General features: G+C 45.6%; 1 protein-coding gene and 1 non-coding gene across 4 annotated transcripts in view; both read right to left on the bottom strand.

Annotated features, from left to right (window-relative positions):
- Positions 1-611: 611 nt before the first annotated feature.
- Positions 612-718, bottom strand: LOC131486500 (U6 spliceosomal RNA). Its single transcript, XR_009249380.1, has one exon. It is a non-coding gene; the product is annotated as a U6 spliceosomal RNA (small nuclear RNA).
- Positions 719-8,451: 7,733 nt separating this feature from the next.
- The window catches only part of EDAR (ectodysplasin A receptor), an 88,781-nt gene continuing 72,900 nt past the window's right edge, over positions 8,452-24,332 (bottom strand). Inside the window, exons 6-12 of one of the 3 annotated variants that reach the window (XM_058684633.1) lie at positions 22,261-22,347; positions 20,544-20,672; positions 20,353-20,427; positions 19,996-20,068; positions 17,265-17,421; positions 16,113-16,173; positions 8,452-11,139 (exon numbers count right to left, since the gene is read on the bottom strand). In XM_058684633.1, coding sequence (XP_058540616.1) covers positions 10,817-11,139; positions 16,113-16,173; positions 17,265-17,421; positions 19,996-20,068; positions 20,353-20,427; positions 20,544-20,672; positions 22,261-22,347 — 905 coding nt within the window. In that variant the 3' untranslated portion in view covers positions 8,452-10,816. The remainder of the gene's footprint in view (positions 11,140-16,112; positions 16,174-17,264; positions 17,422-19,995; positions 20,069-20,352; positions 20,428-20,543; positions 20,673-22,260; positions 22,348-24,332) is intronic. The other 2 variants (XM_058684634.1, XM_058684635.1) reach the window with 2 other exon arrangements.

Below are 24,332 nucleotides of genomic sequence, written 5' to 3' on the forward strand. Positions count from 1 at the left end.
ATTTACTGTCAAATTGGTTTCCATACAACACCCAGTGCTCATCCCAAAAGGTGCCCTCCTCAATACCCATCACCCACCCTGCCCTCCCTCACACCCCCCATCAACCCTCAGTTTGTTCTCAGTTTTTAACAGTCTCTTATGCTTTGGCTCTCTCCCACTCTAACCTCTTTTTTTTTTTTTTCCCTTCCCCTCCCCCATGGGTTTCTGTTACGTTTCTCAGGATCCACATAAGAGTGAAACCATATGGTATCTGTCTTTCTCTGTATGGCTTATTTCACTTAGCATCACACTCTCCAGTTCCATCCACGTTGCTACAAAAGGCCATATTTCATTCTTTCTCATTGCCACGTAGTATTCCATTGTGTATATAAACCACAATTTCTTTATCCATTCATCAGTTGATGGACATTTAGGCTCTTTCCATAATTTGGCGATTGTTGAGAGTGCTGCTATAAACATTGGGGTACAAGTGCCCCTATGTATCAGTACTCCTGTATCCCTTGGATAAATTCCTAGCAGTGCTATTGCTGGGTCATAGGGTAGGTCTATTTTTAATTTTCTGAGGAACCTCCACACTGCTTTCCAGAGCGGCTGCACCAATTTGCATTCCCAAAAATATGGAACGCTTCACGAATTTGCGTGTCATCCTTGCGCAGGGGCCATGCTAATCTTCTCTGTATCGTTCCAATTTTAGTATATGTGCTGCCGAAGCGAGCACAGTAGGGTGTTCTTTAACCTCCATGCTTTTGGAGGTTTTCCAGACTTTTTCCTGTGGTTGATTTCAAGCTTCATTGCATTGTGGTCTGAAAATATGCATGGTATAATTTCAATTCTTATAAACTTATGAAGGGCTGTTTTGTGACCCAGTATGTGATCTATCTTGGAGAATGTTCCATGTGCACTCGAGAAGAAAGTATATTCTGTTGCTTTGGGATGTAGAGTTCTAAATATATCTGTCAAGTCCATCTGATCCAATGTATCATTCAGGGCCCTTGTTTCTTTATTGACTGTGTGTCTAGATGATCTATCCATTTCTGTAAGTGGGGTGTTAAAGTCCCGTGCAATGACCACATTCTTATCAATAAGGTTGCTTATGTTTATGAGTAATTGTTTTATATATCTGGGGGCTCCGGTATTCGGCGCATAGACATTTATAATTGTTAGCTCTTCCTGATGGATAGACCCTGTAATTATTATATAATGCCCTTCTTCATCTCTTGTTACAGCCTTTAATTTAAAGTCTAGTTTGTCTGATATAAGTATGGCTACTCCGGCTTTCTTTTGGCTTCCAGTAGCCTGATAAATAGTTCTCCATCCCCTCACTCTCAATCTAAAGGTGTCCTCAGATCTAAAATGAGTCTCTTGTAGACAGCAAATAGATGGGTCTTGTTTTTTTATCCATTCTGATACCCTATGTCTTTTGGTTGGCGCATTTAATCCATTTACATTCAGTGTTATTATAGAAAGATACGGGTTTAGAGTCATTGTGATGTCTGTATGTTTTATGCTTGTAGGGATGTCTCTGGTACTTTGTCTCACAGGATCCTCCTTAGGATCTCTTGTAGGGCTGGTTTAGTGTGACGAATTCCTTCAGTTTTTGTTTGTTTGGGAAGACCTTTATCTCTCCTTCTATTCTAAATGACAGACTTGCTGGATAAAGGATTCTCGGCTGCATATTTTTTCTGTTTAGCACACTGAAGATATCGTGCCAAGCCTTTCTGGCCTGCCAAGTTTCAAAGGAGAGATCAGTCACGAGTCTTATAGGTCTCCCTTTATATGTGAGGGCATGTTTATCCCTTGCTGCTTTTAGAATTTTCTCTTTATCTTTGTATTTTGCCAGTTTCACTATGATATGTCGTGCAGAAGATCGATTCAAGTTACGTCTGAAGGGAGTTGTCTGTGCCTCTTGGATTTCAATGCCTTTTTCCTTCCCCAGTTCAGGGAAGTTCTCAGCTATAATTTCTTCAAGTACCCCTTCAGCACCTTTCCCTCTCTCTTCCTCCTCTGGGATACCAATTATGCATATATTATTTCTTTTTAGTGTATTACTTAGTTCTCTAATTTTTCCCTCACACTCCTGGATTTTTTAATCTCTCTTTCTCTCAGCTTCCTCTTTTTCCATAACTTTATCTTCTAGTTCACCTATTCTCTCCTCTGCCTCTTCAATCTGAGCTGTCGTCGTTTCCATTTTGTTTTGCATTTCGTTTAAAGCGCTTTTCAGCTCCTCGTGACTGTTCCTTAGTCCCTTGATCTCTGTGGCAAGAGATTCTCTGCTGTCCTGTATACTGTTTTCAAGCCCAGCGATTAATATTATGACTATTATTCTAAATTCACTTTCTGTTATATTATTTAAATCCTTTTTGATCAGTTAATTAGCTGTTGTTATTTCCTGGAGATTCTTCTGAGGGCAATTCTTCCGTTTGGTCATTTTGGATAGTCCCTGGAGTGGTGAGGACCTGCAGGGCACTTCCCCTGTGCTGTGGTGTATAACTGGAGTTGGTGGGCGGGGCCGCAGTCAGTCCTGATGTCTGCCCCCAGCCCACCGCTGGGGCCACAGTCAGACTGGTGTGTGCCTTCTCTTCCCCTCTCCTAGGGGCGGGATTCACTGTGGGGTGGGGTGGCCCGTCTGGGCTACTTGCACACTGCCAGGCTTGTGGTGCTGGGGATCTGGCGTATTAGCTGGGTTGGGTAGGCAAGGTGCATGGGGGCAGGAAGGGCAGGCTTAGCTCACTTCTCCTTAGGTGATCCACTTCCGGAGGGGCCCTGTGGCAGCAGGAGGGAGTCAGATCCGCTGCCGGAGGTTTGGCTCCACAGAAGCACAGAGTTGGGTGTTTGCGCGGAGCAAGCAAGTTCCCTGGCAGGAACTGGTTCTCTTTGGGATTTTGGGTGGGGGATGGGCGAGGGAGATGGCGCTGGCGAGCGCCTTTGTTCCCCACCAAACTGAGCTCTGTCGTCCGGGGGCTCAGCAGCTCTCCCTCCCTTTGTCCTCCAGCCTTCCCGCTTTCTGAGCAGAGCTGTTAACTTATGACCTCCCAGACGCTAAGTCGCTTTTGCTGTCGGAACACAGTCCGTCCGGCCCCTCCACTTTTGCCAGCCAGACTCGGGGGCTCCGCTTGGCCGGTTAGCCGCCCCTCCACCCCGGCTACCTCCCGCCAGTCCGTGGAGCGCACACCGCCTCGCCGCCCTTCCTACCCTCTTCCGTGGGCCTCTCGTCTGCGCTTGGCTCTGGAGACTCCGTTCTGCTAATCCTCTGGCGGTTTTCTGGGTTCTTTAGGCAGGTGTAGGTGGAATCTAAGTGATCAGCAGGACGCGCGGTGAGCCCAGCGTCCTCCTACGCCGCCATCTTCCCTCCAACCCCAGAGATCAGCTTTTAAAAGTATGCAAATATAGGGGCGCCTGGGTGGTGCAGTCGGTTAAGCCTCCGACTTCAGCCAGGTCGCGATCTCGCGGTCCGTGAGTTCGAGCCCCGCGTCAGGCTCTGGGCTGATGGCTCGGAGTCTGGAGCCTGTTTCCGATTCTGTGTCTCCCTCTCTCTCTGCCCCTCCCCCGTTCATGCTCTGTCTCTCTCTGTCCCAAAAATAAATAAAAAACGTTGAAAAAAAAATTAAAAAAAAAAAGTATGCAAATATATACAGCCTTGAGGGGCCATGAGCATAAGCGCCCCCTGGCCTCCAGAGTCAGGCATCAAGAGGCATCTTCTAGGTAGCAGCTGCAAAAATCAGGGCAGCAGACACATATAAAGGCTCCTTTCTGGAAGATACTGGTGCTTTGGAGTATGGCAAAGGGAGAACGTGAATATGATGCCTGCCAGTTCTGTGCCCAGAGAGTGTTCCAGCAGCAGTGTGTGTGTTGAATTAGATGTCTGTCCCTCAGGCCAAGGTGATCCTCCACTTTACTCTGAACACAATTGGGTGCCTCAGCTAGGCCCTGGGGTGGGTGAGTCCAAGTGCATGAGCCCTTTAATAGCTGTTTCTCAGATCACTACCATTTTTTTTAAGTTTATTCATTTATTTTTAGAGAGACAAAGATAGCATGAATGGGGGAGGGGCAGAGAGGGCGGGAGAGAGAGAATTCCAAGCAGGCTCTGTGCTACCAGCTTCAGAGCCCGACGTGGGGTTCTAACACATGAACTGTGAGATCATGACCTGAGCTACAATCAAGAGTCAGACGCTTAACTTACTGAGCCACCCAGGCACCCCACAGATTATTACCTTCTTCTGGGTCTCAGGATGCATGCCCTGTTGGCTTTCATAATAAGATGTTTTGGGGGCTCTCAAGTGCATGTCTTAAAATTTGGGATGACTGATTTGCAGCAATGTGGATAGAACTAGAGTGTATTATGCTAAGTGAAATAAATCAGTTAGAGAAAGACAAATATCATATGATTTCACTCATATGGAATTTAAGAAACAAAGCAGATGAACATAGGGTAAGGGAAGAACAAATAAGATAAAAACAGAGAGTGGGACATCTGGGTGACTCAGTCGGTTAAGCATCAGACTTTGACTCAGGTCACGATCTCTTGGTTAGTGAGTTCGAGCCTCCTGTCAGGCTCTGTGCTGACAGCTCAGAGCCTGGAGTCTGCTTCTGCTTCTTATTCTCCCTCTCTCTCTCTCTGCCCTTCCCCACTCATGCTCAGTATCTGTCTCTGTCTCTGTCTCTGTCTCTCTCAGAATAAATAAACATTAAAAAAAAACAGGAAGGCACACCATAAGAGACTCATAAATACAGAGAACAGGAACACCCGGTTGGCTCAGTTTAAGTGTCCAACTTCGGCTCTGGTCACGATCTCACAGTTCATGAGATCTAGCCCCATGTGGGACTCTGTGCTGACAGCTCAGAGCCTGGAGCCTGCTTTGGATTCTGTGTCTTCCTCTCTCTCTCTCTGCCCCTCCCCTGCTCACATTCTCTCTCTCTTAAAAACAAATAAGCATTAAAAAATACTTAAATTTTTTTTAATGTTTATTTATTTTTGAGACAGAGGGAGTGTGAGTGGGGGAAGGGCAGAGAGACACAGAATCCAAAACAGGCTCCAGGCTCTGAGCTGTCAGCACAGAGCCGAACGCGGGGCTCAAACCCATGAACCGTGAGATCATGATCTGAGCCAAAGTCAGACACTTAATCAACTGAGCCACCCAGGCGCCCCTAAGAATATATATTAAATACAGGGAACAAACTGAGAGTTGCTGGAGGAGAGGTGAGGGGGGATGAGCTAAATGGAGGATGGGCATTTAAGGAGGGCACTTGTTGGGATGAGCACTGGCTGTGATGAATCACTGGGTTCTACTACTTCTGAAACCAATACTACATGGTATGTTACGAATTTAAATAAATTTTTTAAAAAGTTGGGGTGACCGATGTGGGGTTTGAACCCTTTATCCTTCAGGGAGAAGCTCTAGGTTTTAGTACACTTCAAGTTATGGGTTGTTCTGCCAGGGTGTGTTTTATGGTGAGATTGTGTCCCAGTCTCTCCTACCTGCTTTGATGTGGTTTTCTTCTCATTTGCCCAATGCATAGTCACCACTCAGCCACATTTGATATTTTGAGAGGAAATTGTTCCATATGTAGCTTTAGATTCAATATGCTGGTGGGAGGAAGTGAGTTCAGGATCTTCTAGTCACCATCTTGAATCTTTCAGATGAACCTAAGAAGTAGTTCTTTGAAAAGATAAAGTGACAAACCTTTAGCTACACTCACCAAGAAAAAAAGAGCACTCAAATAAATATAATCAGAAATGAAAGAGGAGATGTTACAGCTGATACCATAGAAATGCAAAGTCTCATTAGAGACTACTATGAATAATTATAAGCCAGCAAGTTGGACAACCTAGAAGTGGATAAATTCCTAGAAACATATATAGCTTATCAAGACTGAATCATAATAAAATAGAAAATCTGAACCAGAAAGGAGATTGAATCAGTAGTTAAAAACCTCTCATCAAGCAAAAATTTAGGACCAGATCGCTTCACTGGTAAATTTTACAAAGCATTAAAAAATGAATTAATACCAATCCTTCTCAAACTCTTCAACAACAACAACAACAACAACAACAACAACAACAAATAGAAGACAGGAAACTTCCAAACACATTTTATGAGGCCAGCATTAGGCCAACCCTAATACCAAAACCAGACAAGGATACTACAAACAAAATTATAGGCCACTATGAACATAGATGCAAAAGTCCTCAACAAAATATTAGCAAACTGAATTTCAACAATACATTAAAAGGATCTTACACCATGAGCAAGTGGGATTTATTCCAGTGATGCAAGGATGGTTCAACATCTGCATATCAGTCAGTGTAATACACCACATTGACATAAGGATAAAAATCATGTGATCTTTAAAAGAGTCCCACACTAGTGACTATGAGTGAACAAGAACATTTTCCCTCAGTGGAGGAGTTATCCTGTATAAGTGATGCTGATCAGCATTTTGAAAACAAGAATAGACAGAACATGAATAACCTGTTTCATTGGAATCACTACATAACTTTTAGTCTGAGTGACAAACCAGGCTTAGGGTGACTCTCAGCAAAATGGTTTTAAACCTTGTCTCCATTTTCACCCTCTAGTTATCTCTCCCCTGGGTTTAAAAAAGTGAAATATTTATATTACTTGAACTCCTCACAAGGTCTCTTGACACCAGAATGTTTAGCTAAGCAGGATTCCTCTGACACTCGAAAATGCTTTTTTTAATACAATGTTTGTGCTATTTCCAGATTTTCCTCATTCATAAAGCATTCCAACATAGAGGAAATAGTACCAGGACTATTGCATTTTATTACAAAATGCAAGCTGTCTTTGAAGGGCCCCAAATGCATAGAGTGAAGCCACAAAATACAGGTCTATGTTGGTTTTTACATAAAGCCAACAATTCATTTAAGCCTCCAAAAGCCATCGTTGTTGCCAAAGTAATTCACTAGAAATGTTTGGGGAAGAATAGTGTAAACAAAGCCCTGAATAAAGAGATGTTGTCCAATCCAAACTGGGTGTTCATGAGACTCTGCCACATCCCCCTGGACCACTGAGGCTGAAGGTGGAGGAGAGTGGGGCTCATAGAAGCAGGTGGTTCACTGAAGCCTTTGCTGCTGAGCACCTGCAGCCCAGCTCGTCCATCCCTTCTTCATAGTTCCCAGTGGGAAGGCCACCACTGCTTAGTTTACATTTATTCATATAATAAAATAGCCCCAGCTGGAAAGTATGCTTTGACAGCACACTTCCTCTGATGGTGTTATGTTGTTATATTCCACAGCCACTTACATACTTATTGTGGTTGGTAGAACAATGAGCTCTCAAAAGCATATACCCTCTAAGCCCTAGAACTTGTGATACATGATGTTACAAAAGGACTTTGCAGAGATGATTAAGGATCTTGAGATGGAGAGATGATCCTGGATTACCCAGGTGGGTCCTGTGTGATCACAAGGGAGAAGAGAGGGAAGCAGGAGGGTGTCAGGGAAGGAAATGTGACAATGGGAACAGAGGTTGGAGAGATGGGATTGCTGGCCTGGAAGGTGGAAGGGAGGCATGAGCCAAGGAATATGGACAGACTCTAGAAGTTAGAAAAGGCAGGAAAACAGATTTTCTTCTATAGTCTCCACAAGTAATACAACTGTGTTAAAACTCTGGAGTCCTCTAGAACTGTAAGATAATAAATTTGTGTTGCTTGAAACCACTAGGTTTGTGGTAATTTGTTACAGCAGCCATAGGAAATGAACATAACTGTAGATGTTTACATTTTCTGCCTTAATATTTTGCCTTTTGTGAGTTACCTTTATTGCTCACAGAGTTAGAGTGGGGCCTGTTTTCCTACTCTTGACTGGGTTGGCCATATGATTTGCTCTGGCCAAAAGAATGAGCTAGAAGTGATGGTGTGCCAGTTCTGGGTGTAGGCCTGAAGGAACTTTGTGTGTCTGTTCACTATTGCACTTCTGTCATTGCCATGATGAAGGCAGGCATAGGCTAGATGTTGGTTTGAGGACAAGGATGGGGGACATTGGAACACAGCAACCCCAATTAAAGTATCCCAACAGCCATAGGCCCCATCTAAATCATAGACAACTGAGCACAACTTAGGTCATCTGGGATCCTTAGTGACCTCCGAACTATAATAATAAATTGTCACTTTAAGCTATTGAATTTTGGGATGGTTTGTTACACAGCAGTAGCTAAGTGATACAGTGATGGCAACTTGGAAAGCAAAGCGGTTTTTTTGTTTTGTTTTGTTTTGTTTTTGTTTTACAATCTCACTGTAACGTTTGCTTCTGTTGAGTGCATGGCCCAGGCCATAAAAATTTAGGAAGTTCATTTAGGCTGGTCACAATCCTACAGTCTCATCTTACACGTGCAATAACCAGGAACAGAGTAATCAGAGGCTTCTCCACTCACCTGCCCCCTCCCTCCCTCCACCCCCAGAAAGAACTCACATTGTAGCAGTCTGTAGATCTCCTTTTTATTAGTTTATTGAAACTGTAAAATATAATAAGTTATATATACAGGATGAGACAAAACTATTAACAATTAAGACTTCACTGGCTAAGGCCCACAGCTCCAGCTTAGGGTGTTTCCTAAAAGTTTTTAAGTATAGCAAAATAATGAATGTCTCCATACAAAATATCAGGGTGGAAGTCCCTGTTCTGGTCAGTGATAATCATTATGGTCACATTGATTTGAATTCCACAATGTAGGCTAAAGCTCATCAGAATAGACTATTCTTGGATTTATGTCCAAATAAGTAGATGACAAAAGAATGTTTAGCTCTATAAGGACTAACTTTCTAAAAATGGCAGGTTGAGAATCACTGAAACATGGCATGATGCTGGCTAGACATCTGGCCCCAGCATTGTAAGTGTGAAATGAGGCAAAGCTCTGGGTCCAGGAACAGCCGCCTCTGCTTCTTCACTGAAAATATTGTTCTTGGGAAACTGCAAGCTGTCTCCCTGGAACAGCATTCTTATCACATGTGACATTTACAGCCTGATTCAGGGGGACAATCTCATCATCATCATCACAAAGCAGGAGAAAGGGGTGCCATAGGATTTCAAAGAGGGATTAAAAGGATAATTAAGTTTTGCCATGGAGTATTTAGCTTGTAGGATATAGCAAATAGGTTCTGAAAAACAGCAAAGAGACACAGAAAATGATGATATTAAATATTCAGGACCTAATTATGATCCTATCACAGTATGTTCTACATTCATTGGTGGGCAATTGCTTGTTGGCTCTAAATGTATGACTGATTTCCTCTCCCCAAAGCATTTGCTCAGTCATGTGACTTATAATTTTAAAAACATCGCTTTGTAAGTCAGAGACTGGTTTTAATTTGGTAATAACTATAGTCAGATCTGTCATTAGGAAGCTCAGCAGTGAACTCTAAATTAAACCCCTGGTATGATCACTACCCTGGCTCCCATGTTCTTGGCAACTGCAGGTGTAGTAAGAGATTTTGCCAAGAACAATGCCAGTTTATTACTTTACCTCTAAGTGTATGTCAAACAATTATAGTTACTCCGAGTTTTTCTGCTTCTAGTCTCATCTTGATGACTCATCTGTGTTCACTTCAATGTGCACCTTGAAGGCCTGGCATTTCCTGAAGTCCACTTTCCTGTTGCCCACCTAAACCTTACTTTTCCTGATTACAGAATCACAGACTAATCTCTCTTTTGCAAAAGAGAAACTGAAGTCCAAGAGGGAGAAGAGAATGGCCCAAGCTGGCACAACTAGAATCAGGTCCTTGGATTTCAAGCCCAGGCCCTGCCTGTGTTGTGAGGCTCCATTTTCCTTGACTGGCTCAGAAACCCTCATGTCACAAGGCTCATTCACAAGTCTCAGACACTCAGAATCTAAAATTATGCATGGCTGAATTCCTAGGAAGTCACCATTTCTCTTTCCACATATAGCTGACCACTCATTTCTGTTTGAAGCAAAAACAGGCTGACACATAATTTAAATGGACTGTGTCTTTGAACATTGCTGCCCCCAAAGAGTCAAATCTGACTAGGGATGAGAGTGGAAAGCAATTCATGTGTAATACAAAACCACTGGGTCTCAGGCCTGGGAATCAGGCAATAGGTGAAACTGGCCACTGACTGGACACAGGTCTACTTGACTGGACAAACACATGCCTTGTAGATCAGTAACAGAAGGCAGGCCACAGAGTGAACTCTTCCATTAGTGATTGGAAGGGCTGTAGGAATACGAATGACCTTAAGAACAGCCACTTAGGATATTAACAGACTTGTACCAAACCTGACACACTATGTGGAGTGTGGCATCTGCCTTTGGTAGCCATTTCACCAGGCATTCAAGCTTCTTTCTTCATGATGCTGCCCTCCTTCATCACCCCAGTGGGGAGCCATCTCCCTCCCTCAGAACTTATTATGTTTTCTTAGTATCCCCTCATCTAGACTGTTTGATGTTTTCTAGCAAGATGGTTTGTAGACACGTCTTCTGTCTCTCCTGAGGTTGTAAACTCCTTAAAAACAGGTACTAGATTCTTCACCTCTGTCATCCCCACATTGTTTGGTTCATCTGAGCACCCAAAAACATCCCTTGAATGAGTTGAATAAATATTCATCCTGCCTGGTGAGGTACAGGTGGGTAGCTGGGACTATCCCAACTTTAATCTTTTATTTTTGGTTAGATTAGAAGACAGGCCTCATTTCCTCTTGTTCCTTGGAATGGCCTAAGGCAAATCCTCGTGACAGCAGAAAAAGCCTGACTCTTGGCAGTCTGTTGCCAGCACTCACAGCTCCAGAGCCCTTGGTAGATCCTTGGTGCTTCCCAGGGAAGGCAGACTATAGGCAGGCTCCTCAGGATGTAGTGGGTGGCTGGGAGGCAGGTGGCACAAGCCCAGCCCACTCCAGTATGTCTGCACACAAGGACTCCACAGCATCCAGCCGTTCAATCTGCACCAGTTTTGTGAGCAGCTCTGGGATGCTGTAGCCTGCTGTGCTGATGCGATCAAAGAGCTGCATGCCATCTGTCATGCCCCCAATCTCATCCCTCTTGAGTCCAAAGCTCTCGGCAAGGTGGCGCCATGTTTTCACAACAGCCTTCTCAGAGTTGTACGTGGAACTGAGCATTCGGCTTGTCTTCTCAAGGCAGTCAAATGGCAGCTCTGTGGGGCTGAGACCTGCGGACAAATAGCCATAGTCAGACATTGCAAATGGCAGTCAATAGAAGCTCAACGCCATTAAAAATTATTTTTAAAACTTAAAAAAAGATTGTAAAATAAAACACAGATGCAGAAAACCATATAAAATAAGTGCATAGCTTGAGGTGAACTACACCCAGGACTTTGCCAGCCACATGAGAAGCCTTACCATGGATCCTAACCCCAATAACAGCCCCTTCCTCCTAGGAAAATAGCCACTATATTGACTGTTACAATAATCCCCTCAAGAACACTGTCAGCAGTCACCAAAGCCTTAAATATGGGCTACCCTTAGGTTACCGTGCTTTACATGGAGCTGGGCTGAGGAGGGAGTCAAAAGGACAGACAGTATTATGCCCTTTATGGAGACAGCAGTCACCTTTATGAAAAGTGCTTTCAAAGACAGCCCAAAATTGGTGTTACCTGAGCCAACTCACTGCAACCTGAGTGGTCCAATGGTTCTCAATCTTCCTGCCTGTTAGACTTACCTGGGAGCATTTTTTAAAAATGATGTATTTTTACTTTTGGCAGCTGGAGTAGACATGCTTTTCCTGATTGCTCCTAGTAAGTACAGCTAAAAACCCTAGATGCTCTGTACAAAGCAAACACAAAGAAACTCTGGAAAGTGGTGAGAAAAGACAGACTGGTAGAGAGCTTGGGAATAGAGCAATGACATGGTGCTGAGCCTTTTGCATCATTATCCCAGACATGGAGCTGAAGAGTCCGGCAATCCAGAAATATGAACAATAACAAACCAAAATTGTCCAACAGATGCCTGCTCTAACTAAAGCACTAGGAAAAAAGAAGCTTAGCAAGAAGAAAACATTTAGACAGTAACTGCTTTGTTACAGCAAAACACCACAGAGAAAACTGTGGCCCCACCCTCAACAAGGCCAGCAAAGCCTGGATGTCCACTCTCCATAGGCTGTTACATTGCACCAGGTTTCAGGGAAGGCAAGGTCAAGAGCCTGGACTTTATCATCATCAGCTGGTAACAAGCCTCCCAGCCCAGTGGTATCAGTGGAGACCACTTGGAAAAACAGTTTCCCACCCCACCCCTCTGCCATCAACAAAAAGAGATTCCTACTTGGGTGTAAATTAAGGCTGAGTGGGAACCTAGATATTTACCTCCATAGAAGTATCAGAGGAAGCCAGATACAACAGAAGGTTTAAATAAGACACAGAGTCTCATAACATGACATAAAACTCTCTAGATTTCAATAGAAACCCACTTATCATACCAAGAACTAGGAAGATCTCAAATGTTCTTAATTTTACTTTTGAAAATATTTCTAAAAAGGGATAAGGAGTGTGAGGCAGGGTCAGCCAAATTCTCTGTGGTTTTTGTAGCTAGAAAAATCTCAAATAAAAATAGAAAATATCAGAGATAACAGAAATGCTAGAATTACCTGACAAGGATTTTATAGAAGCCATGATACAAATGCTTCAACAAATAATTACATACATGCTTAAAACAAATGAAACAAATAGGAAGCCTTAGCAAAAGATAGAAAATATAAGAACCAAGTAGAAATGTTAGAACTGCAAAAATACAATCGAGATAAAAAGTTAAGTAGATATGCTCAATGGCAGAATATAGACTGAGGAAAGAATTAGTGAACTGGGTAACAGAATAGAAATCACTTATTTGAACAACAGATAAAAAATAAACTGAAAAACACAGAGCCCCAAGGACCTGTGGGGCTATAACAAAATATCTCACATTTTTGTCATGGAGGCCTAGGAGAGGAGAAAGAGAGTGTGGATGAAAAAAGAAATAACTGAAAATTCCCCAAACTTGGAAAGAGGCATAAGCCTACAGATTTAAGAAGCTGAGAAAACTCCAAACAGAATACACCCAAAGAAATTCATATCAAGATACATCATAAATTCATGGAACTAAAGACAAAGGAATCTTGAAAATAGCAAGAAAAATCAACACTTTACCTACAGGGGAAAAGTATTAGAATGAGAAAGTATTTCTCATCAGAAACCTGGAAGCCAAAGGGATGTGGCACTGTATTTTCAACTATGGAAATGAAAGAACTGTCAACACAGTGCCCCATGCCCAGTGAAAATACCTCTCAAGAGTGAGGGGGAAATCAAGGCATTCTCAAAATGAAGGAGAACTAAGAATTTGTCACCAAGAGAACTACCCTAAAAGAATGACAAAGGGAGGTCTCTAAACAGAAAGGAAATGCTAAAAGAAGGAATTTTGGAACATCAGTAAAGAACACAGTAAGCAAAAATATTGGTAACCACAATAGCTTTCCTTTTCCTTTTAGGTTTTCTGAGTTATGTTTGCTAGTTTGAAGCAACTGATGTGGTTCTAAATATATAGAGAGGAAATATTTAAGACAACTATAAACAGGAAGGACATAAACAGAAGCTGTTGTTGTTTTTTTTTTAAGTAGGCTTCATGCCCAGTGCGGAACCCAGTGGGGAGCTTGAACTCATGACCCTGAGATCAAGACCTGAGCTGTGATCAAGAGTTGGATGCTTAACTGACTGAGCCACTCAGGTGTCCCAGGACGTAAGGTTTTTATACTTCCCTTGAACTAGTGAAAGGATGACCTCAGTGGATTATATATGTATATATAATACAGTACCTAGAGAAACTGCTAAAATAGCTATGGAAAAAGATGCACTCAAAACATATAGTATACATCACTCAAAAAACATCAAAGTGTATTTCTAAATTATGTTCAAGTGACCCAAAGGAAAGCAGGAAAAAGAAAACAGAGAAATGAAAAACAGGGACAAAAAAGAGTAAACAAAAAAAAATAGCAATCTTAAATGCTAACATATCAATGACTATGTTAAAAATATCCTAATTATATGCTATCTACAAGAAGCTGATGTCCAATATAATGATATAGGCAGGTTGAAAGTACAAGAATAGAAAAACATATACTATGTAAACACTTAATAAAAGGAAAGCACAAGTGGCTATTACATCAGACAGAGTAGACTTCAGAATAAAGGAAATGACCAGAGATAGAGAGGGACATTAATAAAAGGGTCAATCCACTGTCTGTGAAGACATAGCAATCCTAAATCTATATGCATCAAACAACAGAGCTCCAAAATATATGAAGCAAAAAACTGAAGAACTTAAAGGAGAAATAGACAATTCCACAATTACAGTTGGGGACTCCAACACCTTTCCCTTAGTGATTCATAGAACAATTACTAGGAAATCAGCAAGAATACAAAACTCAACAACAGAAGGAAAATCCAACCATGAAGAAAATCCAATCAACATTATAGAACACTTGACTCAACAATAGCAGAATACAGGCCTTCAATTTCAACAAAAGAATTTAAAAGAATTGAAAGAGTGTATTTGCCTACCACAATGGAATCAAACCATAAATCAATAAATAACAAAGATAACAGGAAAATCTTCACACACTTGGAAAGTAAACAACAACCTCTTTTTTTTTCTATTGTCAGGGATGAAATTTGGTTTATTACATTTATTTCTCCATGGAGTTATTGCATTTAAAGACATGGTTTATTTTTCAAATGAAGAGACTTCTTTTCAGAGATCTTTATTAGGTTCCTGTCAGTTCCCTTGACTTTCCTTTAGAAGAAAATTGCATATGGGGGTGGGGGAAGAAAAGATATATGGATCCTCCTCTTTCTGGGAGGTTTTAGAACCAAAGGCTGTTGGTGTTTCCCATGCAGGGATGAGTCACCAGCAGTCACTTTCTCCTCTGTGTCCTTCCTTCTGCCGTGAAGAGAGCCACTGGCACTGGGAATAACTCCACAGTGCTGCCCTCCACTGGGCAGCTGAGGTCCCTTGGCCTTGCCAGCCTTATCACACAGGCTGACCCTGGGGCATGTGTATTTTTGGAGAAGAGATGCCATATTTCAGCAGGCAGCCAAGTAGAGTTCTTGGCCCCTAGAACTTATTTCTGACCAACAGAGCACCCAGCCAGGGAGCCTGCCCCAGGCAAGGTGTGCTGGGCTCTAACTGTGCGGAGAACTGAGAGCACCAGGCTCCACTCCTGCTGCCTGGGCCAGACCTTGAAGTCCAAGGAGGGATGCCAGTGAGACCAGGACTGAGTGGCCTGATGAAGCCGGGAACATTCCCTAACCTCAGTGATGAGGGGTTTTGTCTCCTGGGTGAATACAAAGGTGATTTAGAGCCTGGATTGAGAAGAAGTGGGCAGTGTGGATTCCTGTTTCAGGTTGAAATGTTTATATTCCTAGTCCTGCTGCCCATACCTGGAGGGTACCTGCTGTGATACAGCCTGACTTTGCTTGCTCCAGAAGCATCTTTGTGGATGGAGACCATTACACAGGGAAAGGGCAAGGCCAGCTAATTATTGGGTAAGTGACTGAAAACACCAATGTGGGGACAGCATCTGGGGACACTGGAGGACACTGTTCTCTAGATCATCATGAATCCACAGTGCCCTAGAGAGGCTCTGCCCTGGGGATGGGTGTCATCTTCTTGTCCTGTGAGGGAAAGGGCTGTGGGGAGTGCCAGGCAAAAGTTAAAAAAAATTTTTTTTTAACGTTTATTTATTTTTGAGACAGAGACAGAGCATGAACGGGGGAGGGCCAGAGAGAGAGGGAGACACAGAATCGGAAGCAGGCTCCAGGCTCTGAGCCATCAACCCAGAGCCCGACACGGGGCTCGAACTCACGGACTGCAAGATCGTGACCTGAGCTGAAGTCGGACGCTTAACCGACTGAGCCACCCAGGTGCCCCAAGGCAAAAGTTTTAAATAGCTTCATGCCAAATCCCATGTCCTTCCACACCTGAAGTGGGTTCCCCAGCTACTGGGATAAGGAGCATGACAAGCTAGAGTGGGCGGCCTTTCTCAGCCCTCATGGGGCCTCAGGACTCCTACCAGAGCTGTTTCCTACATATTGATGATTGGGACAAGATCCTTGGGGAAACCTGGCTAAGTGTCCCCCAACAGTGCATCCATGCTTACCTTCAACAACTCCACACACATTGGCATATACATCCAATATCTTTTTCCTTCGACTTTGAATCTATAGGAAAAGTTAAGAGAATGTTAATTTTCACAAGGGAAAGTGGTAGCCATCAAAGATACAAATTCTCCATTGGAGTGTTGGCAACTGCTCTCCCCTGACTTCTAGTCAGAAATGCTGAATGGCGCCCTCACATGAACATCTCATCAGGAAATCACAGGGAGAAAGCCTTTTCTTCAGGTCTCTGCCTGAAGCACATTCAGTATTCACAGAGGTAGAGGCTGCTGCTCCCACTGGACATTCAGGCTCACAAGACTGTGTGGGAGGGTAAGTGGGGAGGACCCCAGCCGGCTGGCGGTGGCCTGAGATGCTATGGCTGTGTCTGCAGCTATCCACAGACTCTTCTCCCAGAGCACACAGCTTGGGGTAAGGACACAAGGCCCATGCTGGATGAGTGCAGAAGGGACCCTGGCTGAAAAGTCCCATGCTCCACAGGAGCCAGTACCTCTCAGAAAAACTCCATAGGCCTCCAGGGTCCCTACAAGTGATGGGTGCCATTACAGACATCCCTGAACTCAGGGCAGCCCAGAGCATGGCATCCCTGTCCAGACCCAGGCCAGATCCAGCTTCCCAATGGAGGGACTTTTTTTTACCCTAAGCTACATTACCTAGCAACATGCTGACCTGGGGTTGGGAGAATAGGTCCCAAGGGGCTGCCAACGACCCAAGTGCTACACACTCAGGCAGCCTGGGCAGAGCTGTGCTTCTTTGCCCATGCACCCTGCCATGAGGGTGGGGGCCTGATTTAGGTGACAAGCCCTTTGGACAATTTTACATGAAAAATGCATATTATGTATGTGTGTGTATTCATATGCCCATTCCCACCCCCACCCCACACATATACATACGCTTGTCTGCTTAGATACACACCAGTATGTTTGCAAAGGTTTTTTCCTGTCCTATGGTATCCCAAACAATTTTAACTTTTTTCTCTCTGCTTATTTTCATTTTCTTTCGTAAAGTTCTATAATAGAGAGATAAGTTTCCTATTTTTTTACTATATCGTTTTGAACCTGCCACTCTGTCTAGGTTCCTGGCGGTGGGTCTACTGGGGAACGGTGAGCGTGCGTGCGGCAGCGCCAGGGCCTCACCCCAGCTGACTTCGTGGCTGCTGACTTCTCCCGGGCCAGGTGAACCAGCGACAACAGGCACAGCTCTGGGGAGCCCTGCTTGTCAGTGGCAGGCTCCTCATCACTGTCCATGCTCCGGCTTAGCAGCTGCTCATTCTCCGATGATGCGTCATTCTCGCTGTGGAAACAGAAGGGTGTGTGTTAACTGCAGCCCTGATACGTCCTCCCAGTGGGGAGACAACCGGGTCAGGGACTTGTTCCCCATGCTTTTACTGAGCAACTTCTGGGCATGAAGTGAGAGAGACGTGCCCCGCTCTTACTCCTCGTCCTCTGCTATTTTCCTAACTAGTGACCCGGATGTTGGGTGGCCTGCAGGTGTCCTGTCAGAGGACTCACAAGGTGTCTCATGAGCCCCCCAGGGCTGGGGTCCAACAGTGAGGGGGACGGCATCTGTTCATCTGTCCACCCCCACCTAGCTCAGTCAAGCTTTCTTAAATACGTCACAGCTTCCTATATTTAATGCAGGAAAGTGCCAGGTTCAGCCTCGTGTCTAAACGCAAACAGTTTATGGGGCCAGCACCAAATCTCTGCAAGCTCTCTGGAATAACCCAAAACAAAGCTGAATGGAGCCTGCCTGGGGACCCCCTCTTGACTAGGGGGTGACCTGGCTGAAATGTGTGCATTGTGGTGGTGGGGGGGTCACAGAGAGCCTGGTGAGGGGCTCTGGGAAATCCCCCAGGAAGTCATGTGGGCCCACGTTCCACCACTGCTCACTGTCCACAGCCCTAGGCACATGTGGGGTGGAGCTTAAACTCTCAAAATCATTCCAAATATATAAAAAACAGCATTCTTTTTTATAGGCATCCTGCTGGCTTCCTGTGGTCTGGCTGAAGACTTACAAAGAATTATTCTTTTCTAGCAACTGGGTTACAGTAATGAAGCCCACACTCAAACACAACTGTAGAGACCAGATAAAGGTGAGGCCCAGTAGGTTCAAGGGACTCACTTGGAGTTGGCTGGCCTGCTGCTGTCTCCACTTGACAGCAGGCTAGGAACAAAAGCATGGTTGTCCCCAGAGACCACTGACTGTCCCAGGTCCTTTCCCTAAGAACTGAGAGCAGGCAGAGGGGAGAGGAGCTCTGTGCCTTGTCTTCTATAGCACCATCGTTGGGTTTTAAGTTTTACTTGACATTTACATATGAAACAAGTATTATTTTTCCAAATATTTTTCCAAATTCCCCAAATTTCCCTCATTCTTTAGATGAAGCTTAAGTCATGGGACACATCCCTGCCCTTTTTAGTATTCTTTTTTCCTTACTTTTGAGAATGAGAAAAGGCTGGAAGAACAGAAGAGGAGAGGCTGCCACAACACCAGGCTGGATAGACTGGAGGGTGGAGGAGAAACTTGTCCCCAGGGAGGCACTCTGCAGAGCCAGACCCTGCATCATGGCCCCTGCATGCCCTGGGGTTCTGAAATGAGGTCAGTGGGAATGGAGGCACTCACAGGAAATACCTGCCATCTGAGGGCCTGCTGAGGTGGACACACTTTCTTTTCTTCCAGCATGCAAAGATTTCATGATTTAAGTCTGCTTTCTGACCTTGTGTCAGGGGTCTTGAGAGATGCTGGGGTTTTCCAAATGTAACATGTTTAGAAGTGCTTTATTAACACCGAAGCTCTACATGAACATGTGGATTCATGATCATTCCTACAAATGAAAGCCTTTGCAAGAGTTCACCCACCACAGGAAGGTCCCAGGCCGGAGGCCAGGACAGGAGGCATTGCTCCTCTGCTCTTCCTGTAACTAGTTTGGGGGTCTCCCATGGCCTCTGTGCCCCAAATACATGGGCATTTGGGTAGACGGTGTCCTGGAATGGCCAAGTGGGTGGAGGCTGGACAGGGTGCTGATACCATGGGGTGGGTTTTCGGAACCTAAGCAGGACCAAGTTCAAATTACCATCTAAGGGGCTAAGGAAAAGTTCACTTCCCTCTGCCCTAGACATTATAGCCAGGGCTGATTCTACATCCTAATGTGCACTAAGTACGGTGCAAATTTCATATGCCAAACCTCTTCCTTAAGAGGCCTTACTTCATAAGCATTAGTGGTTGGTCTGGAGCCTGTACAATGTGGGCTCTGGAGTCAGAGCTCCAGGGGCTCTGGCTCTCTGCCCTGCCACTCATGGATGTGTGACCTCAGGCATGTGACAGCTTCCAGACCTTGGCTTCCCACAATCAGGGATATTATTAGCACCTTGCTCATGGGGTGCTTACACTTAGCATGGTGCCTGGCGGCCAGATGTCTGGTAGCCATCATCATCACCTGTGCCATTCAGGGTTTAGGGATACTAGTGCTGGCCTTAGCACTAGTGATGTCAGTGTCAGTGCTGGCCACAGTAGGCTGCTGGAGAAGAAAGGGGCACTCGCAGGCTTTGGGTCTGCACGCAGAAGGTGGATGTAGAAGAAGAAAGCCCAGGGCATCTGGCCCTGGAGCAAGGTGTTAACCACCTGCCCCTCATGCTGCCTGGCCCCTGCTGCAGGTCAGTGGTGAGGCTGAAACCTGGTACTCACTTGCCTTGCCGGTCTTGAGGCCCTGCTCCCTCTGGAGCCTCCAGCCAGTGGCTAGGCTTCTCCATGTGCTCCCCATCTGGCAACCCAGCTCCCCTTCCTGCTCAGGAACCCAAGAGGATCCCTAACCTCACCTTGGGCTGGGGGCTGCTCCACCCCATGGTAAGTGGCTGCCTTGGCTTGGCTTACCTCTTGGCAGTCTTGGCTGGAGCTGCGGTCAGCTTCTCAAATTCGTCCTTCTCGGAGAAAATCACCACGCTGTCTGCAGATAAATGGAAAGATTGGGGGTGGGAGAAGGGAGCTGGAGTCGGCCCGTGACTCTGAGCTCATCCTTCCCTGCTCACTTCCTCTTTAGCAGGCCTGACTGGTGTCTAAACCACACCACCCTCAAAGCCAAGCACAATGTGGGGGCACTGACACTTTTTCCTGCAGCCCTGTTCTACGTTGCATGGGAGCACCAGTGTTATGAGGCCAGGCTGGTGAGTGGCGCAGACAACCTCCACCCTGGAGATGGACACCCGTGCTGTGGGGGCTGTGTATGCAGACCTTGGGCCTCTTTCTTCTCCTCTTCCTTGCTCACTTGGGCTTCCACACTCTTCACTGAGTGGCTGGTGCAGCATGCTGGTTGGAGAAAGGGAAGGGTGTGAGGAGCCTGGCTCGCTGACAGGGTAAGCTGATGGAGCAGTCTGAGAGTGAGGGTTTGTGGGGTGGGTGTAGGGGCATTGGGGAGCAGTCACCTGGGGCTGAAGGCTTCGTCTTCATGATGTAGAACATGATGATGAGGACAATGGCTATGGCCATGATGAAGATGGTGGACATGGCAATGATCAGGGCTGTGGCCAGGTGCCCTTGGCCTGAGAGCTCTGCTGGAGGCAGGGAGAGAGGGCAACATAGGACTCAGGACTCCCTACAAGAGCCCATCAGGCCGGCAGGACCCGCCCTCTGAGAAGATGGCAGCGCCTGTGGCAGGAGATGCTTCCAGGGGACCCTCGGAATCCAAAACACATGCTTAGCCTGAGACCCAAGCTGTACAGATTTTCTTTGGGAATCATGTCAGGACTACCCAGGAGCTCTCCTGGCTGGTCTTAACTAAGGCTGATCCAGACTTCTCTGGAACCCCATGGTTTGGGTTCACTCATTTGTTCCTGAGGTGCTTGCTTGTGCTTCTCCTACTTTGGGAGCCCTGGGTCAGGTGGGATATGGAGAGGAAGAGACCCATGAGCAAGTGTCCTGAAGACAGTTCCACCCAAGGTTTTTCTGAGGGCCAGAAATTCTATTTTTGGTTTGGCTCTGTCCTGTGTCTCATGCAATTTCAGTTGCATGTAATAATCGGAGTCTCAGGGCAAAGGTGGTACAGGTGCTGCCACACCTCTTCCTCTGTTCTATCACCTCCACCATGATTCTTCCCCGGGGCGGTTCGCCAGGTGGTTCTCACTCATTTCCCCAGTAATGCCTGCTGTTGATACATACAATGCCCTGACGTGTGTTCTAATTCTCTGAAATCACAAGATTCCTGTTGTCATGAGGCAGGATCCAGGTTACCCACCATGGGAAAGGGATAAGATCTAAACCACTGGGGACCATGTAAGGGAGGTGGCAGCCCTTTAGGAAGAGGCATAGAGCTTGTAGCCCCAGCACTGCCTGTTTCCACAGCTGCCCATCCTCCCCAGTGGGGTGTGTCTGCAGGAAAACTGGCCTCAGCTTGTCATGTGGGGAGTATCATTATTTGGATGCCAGGTATGGATGATATAAATATTGTAATATTCTCTGTGGTGTGCTATTCCTGCCCCTCACTTGGGGTCTGGAGGAAATGAGACTCATATATCCTAGCAAAGTCTTCCTGCTTTGATGCTCTGTGAAAGTACAGGTCAGGTTTGGAGAGCAATGCCAAGGCTGGCACGCTGAGTGCACTGTGGGATTTTGAAGGGCCCCCAAGCCTCACTGAGACCAGGGTCCTAAATATGCTTAAATAACAGCATTAAAACTGCCAGATGGCAGCATGAGGCCTTGATCTGAGAGAAACATGGGTCTTGGGGTCTTCTGCCCTCCTCAAGATTTTCCATCCCTAAGGGAATAGGTAGTGAAACGTAGTTACTGAAAACAAATATTAAAGTGTTGAACTCAGCAGGTTTATCTGAAAGCCAGCAACAGAATGGCTATTGCTGTCAAGCCCAGCCACGGCCAGGAAGCTGGCTCCCCTCTGAGGGGCCGCCTGTGCTCTGAGCACCACCCTGCCATCCCCGGGATGTGCTTTTCTTGCCAGCATGTTCTAAGGGGCCCAGAACACCCATGGAGAGATCCATTCCACTCCTTGCAGAGATCATGACCACCTTCCTGCTACTGGGGGCACTGAGGAGCCCTACTGCTATTCCTCATAGCTGCTTCCAGCCTCCCTTTTGCTCTTATCCAAGCCCCTCATTTCCAGCTGGCTAGCTGCAGAAGTGCAATCCTTACCTTTGTGGGCGTGCTGGAAAGGAGAGAGGGTGCTGCTGCCAGAGGTGCTGGGGAAGTTGGCAGAGACTCCGGAGCTGGCTCCTGTACCTGCAATGAGAACCCAGTCACCACGTATTCCTCGGGATGACCTGGACAAGCCCCACCTCCAAGGATGGAACGCAAGGTATAGTCGCAGAGCCTGGAGATCTAGTATTCTGGATTATGCAGGGACTGCAGCAAGGGGCATGGGACAGGGAAACATTTTAATCTCCTAGAATGTTTCATAATCCCTAAAGAGTGTTCTGACCTCCCAAGGGTTAATCTTCAAGAGAAGACACGTAGGTAAATCTGCCAAGACTAAAAAGTGGTGCCTCACCAACTCAATATTTCTATGAACAGAGGTAAAATATATGCAATCTATAAAGATGAGAAAAGTACATATACATACAAGTATTACTGGAGGAAAGTAATAATTGAGAAATTTCTTCAATTACACAAAACAGAAATGTCTTTTTAATACTTTTTCTAGTTATAAAAGTAATATGTTCCATTATTAAAAATCAGGAAAAAAATGGGAATACAAGAAAGAAGTAAAAGAATTGCTAGCTGAAGTTGAAAATTTGGTGTGTTTTCCTTTAGGATTTTCCTAGGATTCATTTTTTTTAATGTTTATTTATTTTTGAGAGAGTTAGCATGAGCAGCAGAGGGGCAGAGAGAGAGGGAGACACAGAATCTGAAACAGGCTCCAGGCTCCGAGCTGTCAGCACAGAGCCCGACCTGGGGATCAAACTCATGGACTGCGAGATCATGACCTCAGCTGAATTCAGATGCTCTCAGCCTACTGAGCCACCGAGGTGCCCCTCCTAGGATTCATTTTTAAAAATACTTGTGCTCAAGCAGTTTAAGAACAGAGATGAACTTTGCCTTCTTTCAAAACTGTGACTCCTAAAACTTCCCTTCTCTATTCCTTCTATCACTTAGCAGGGATGAAATGGAAGCTGGTTTTGTGACCAATTGCATCACTGAGAAATTGGTTAAAACAAAGCAAAAATGTTCTGCCACAGAAAACACATCCTGATAGCCAATCTTCCTGTAGGCTGGACTTGAGTTTTGCCATTAACGAAAATGATCATGTTTCAAATATGCTTCCTCTGTCTCATTTTTGTCTCTGCCAGTTCTGGAGTAATTTGTGAAGTGTCCTTGCATGATCCCAAGTAAGGGCAGGTGAGCTGGCCTCTCCAAAAGTCACACACTTGGTCCCCCAGCTGGCCCAGCAAGGAGTGACACCTGCCCTGGGACCCTGGTCAGCCAGCCTCAAGGCTTCCATGAGAGCCATCTGTAACACAGACAGTTTCTTTAAGAGAAGTCATTCAGGAGAAACCACACTCTGTAAGTGGTATTTCCAAAACTATCTGTGCACACAGCTTGGGTCAACTTGGGAGATGGGCACCACAGCCAACTGGGTGAGGAAAGTCCTGATGAATTATCCACACATCTGTGTCCAGTAAGTAGACAAGGTCACAGGAGAGCAGGGCCAGAACAAAAGAGAAAACTGCAAATACAATGGAGACAGACTGAAGATTGGCTCCCGGGGTCACTGTACTTCTGTTAGGTGCCATGGGTCTCAGGGCTGGCCTGTCACTTGGGTTTGCCAGGAATGTAACTGTTGCTGCTGGATGAGAAATGTCATCTGCAGGTGGAGGAGTCAAGAGGTGGGCTCTTTAAACCACACACCTACTGTAAGGAAGCACTGAGGGGTGTGAGGCACACATAACCCCAGCAGCCCCTGCACAGGGGCCAGCCCAGGAGCCCAAGAAGGCTTGCCAACAAAGTCAGCTTGGGGGCTGCTGGGACCACCCTGCCACCCTTCCAGCCCAGGCCAGAGCAGTCTTGCTAAATCAGACCTCTCAGCACCAGAGGTGTCTCCTGTCTGGGGATCCATCACTTCTGGAGCCCAGGGATCTAACTTATCTGGTGCTCCTGGTCTTTGCCCTTTCACCTGGTCTCTGTCACCTGCTGTGCTGCCCCAGACATGGATGTGGCTGTGCCAGGACCACCACACAATGGACGGAGCAGTCCCCTCCCCTGCACAG

The sequence above is a fragment of the Neofelis nebulosa genome, chromosome 9 (genome assembly GCF_028018385.1).
Source record: "Neofelis nebulosa isolate mNeoNeb1 chromosome 9, mNeoNeb1.pri, whole genome shotgun sequence".
NCBI classification, from domain to species: domain Eukaryota; kingdom Metazoa; phylum Chordata; class Mammalia; order Carnivora; family Felidae; genus Neofelis; species Neofelis nebulosa.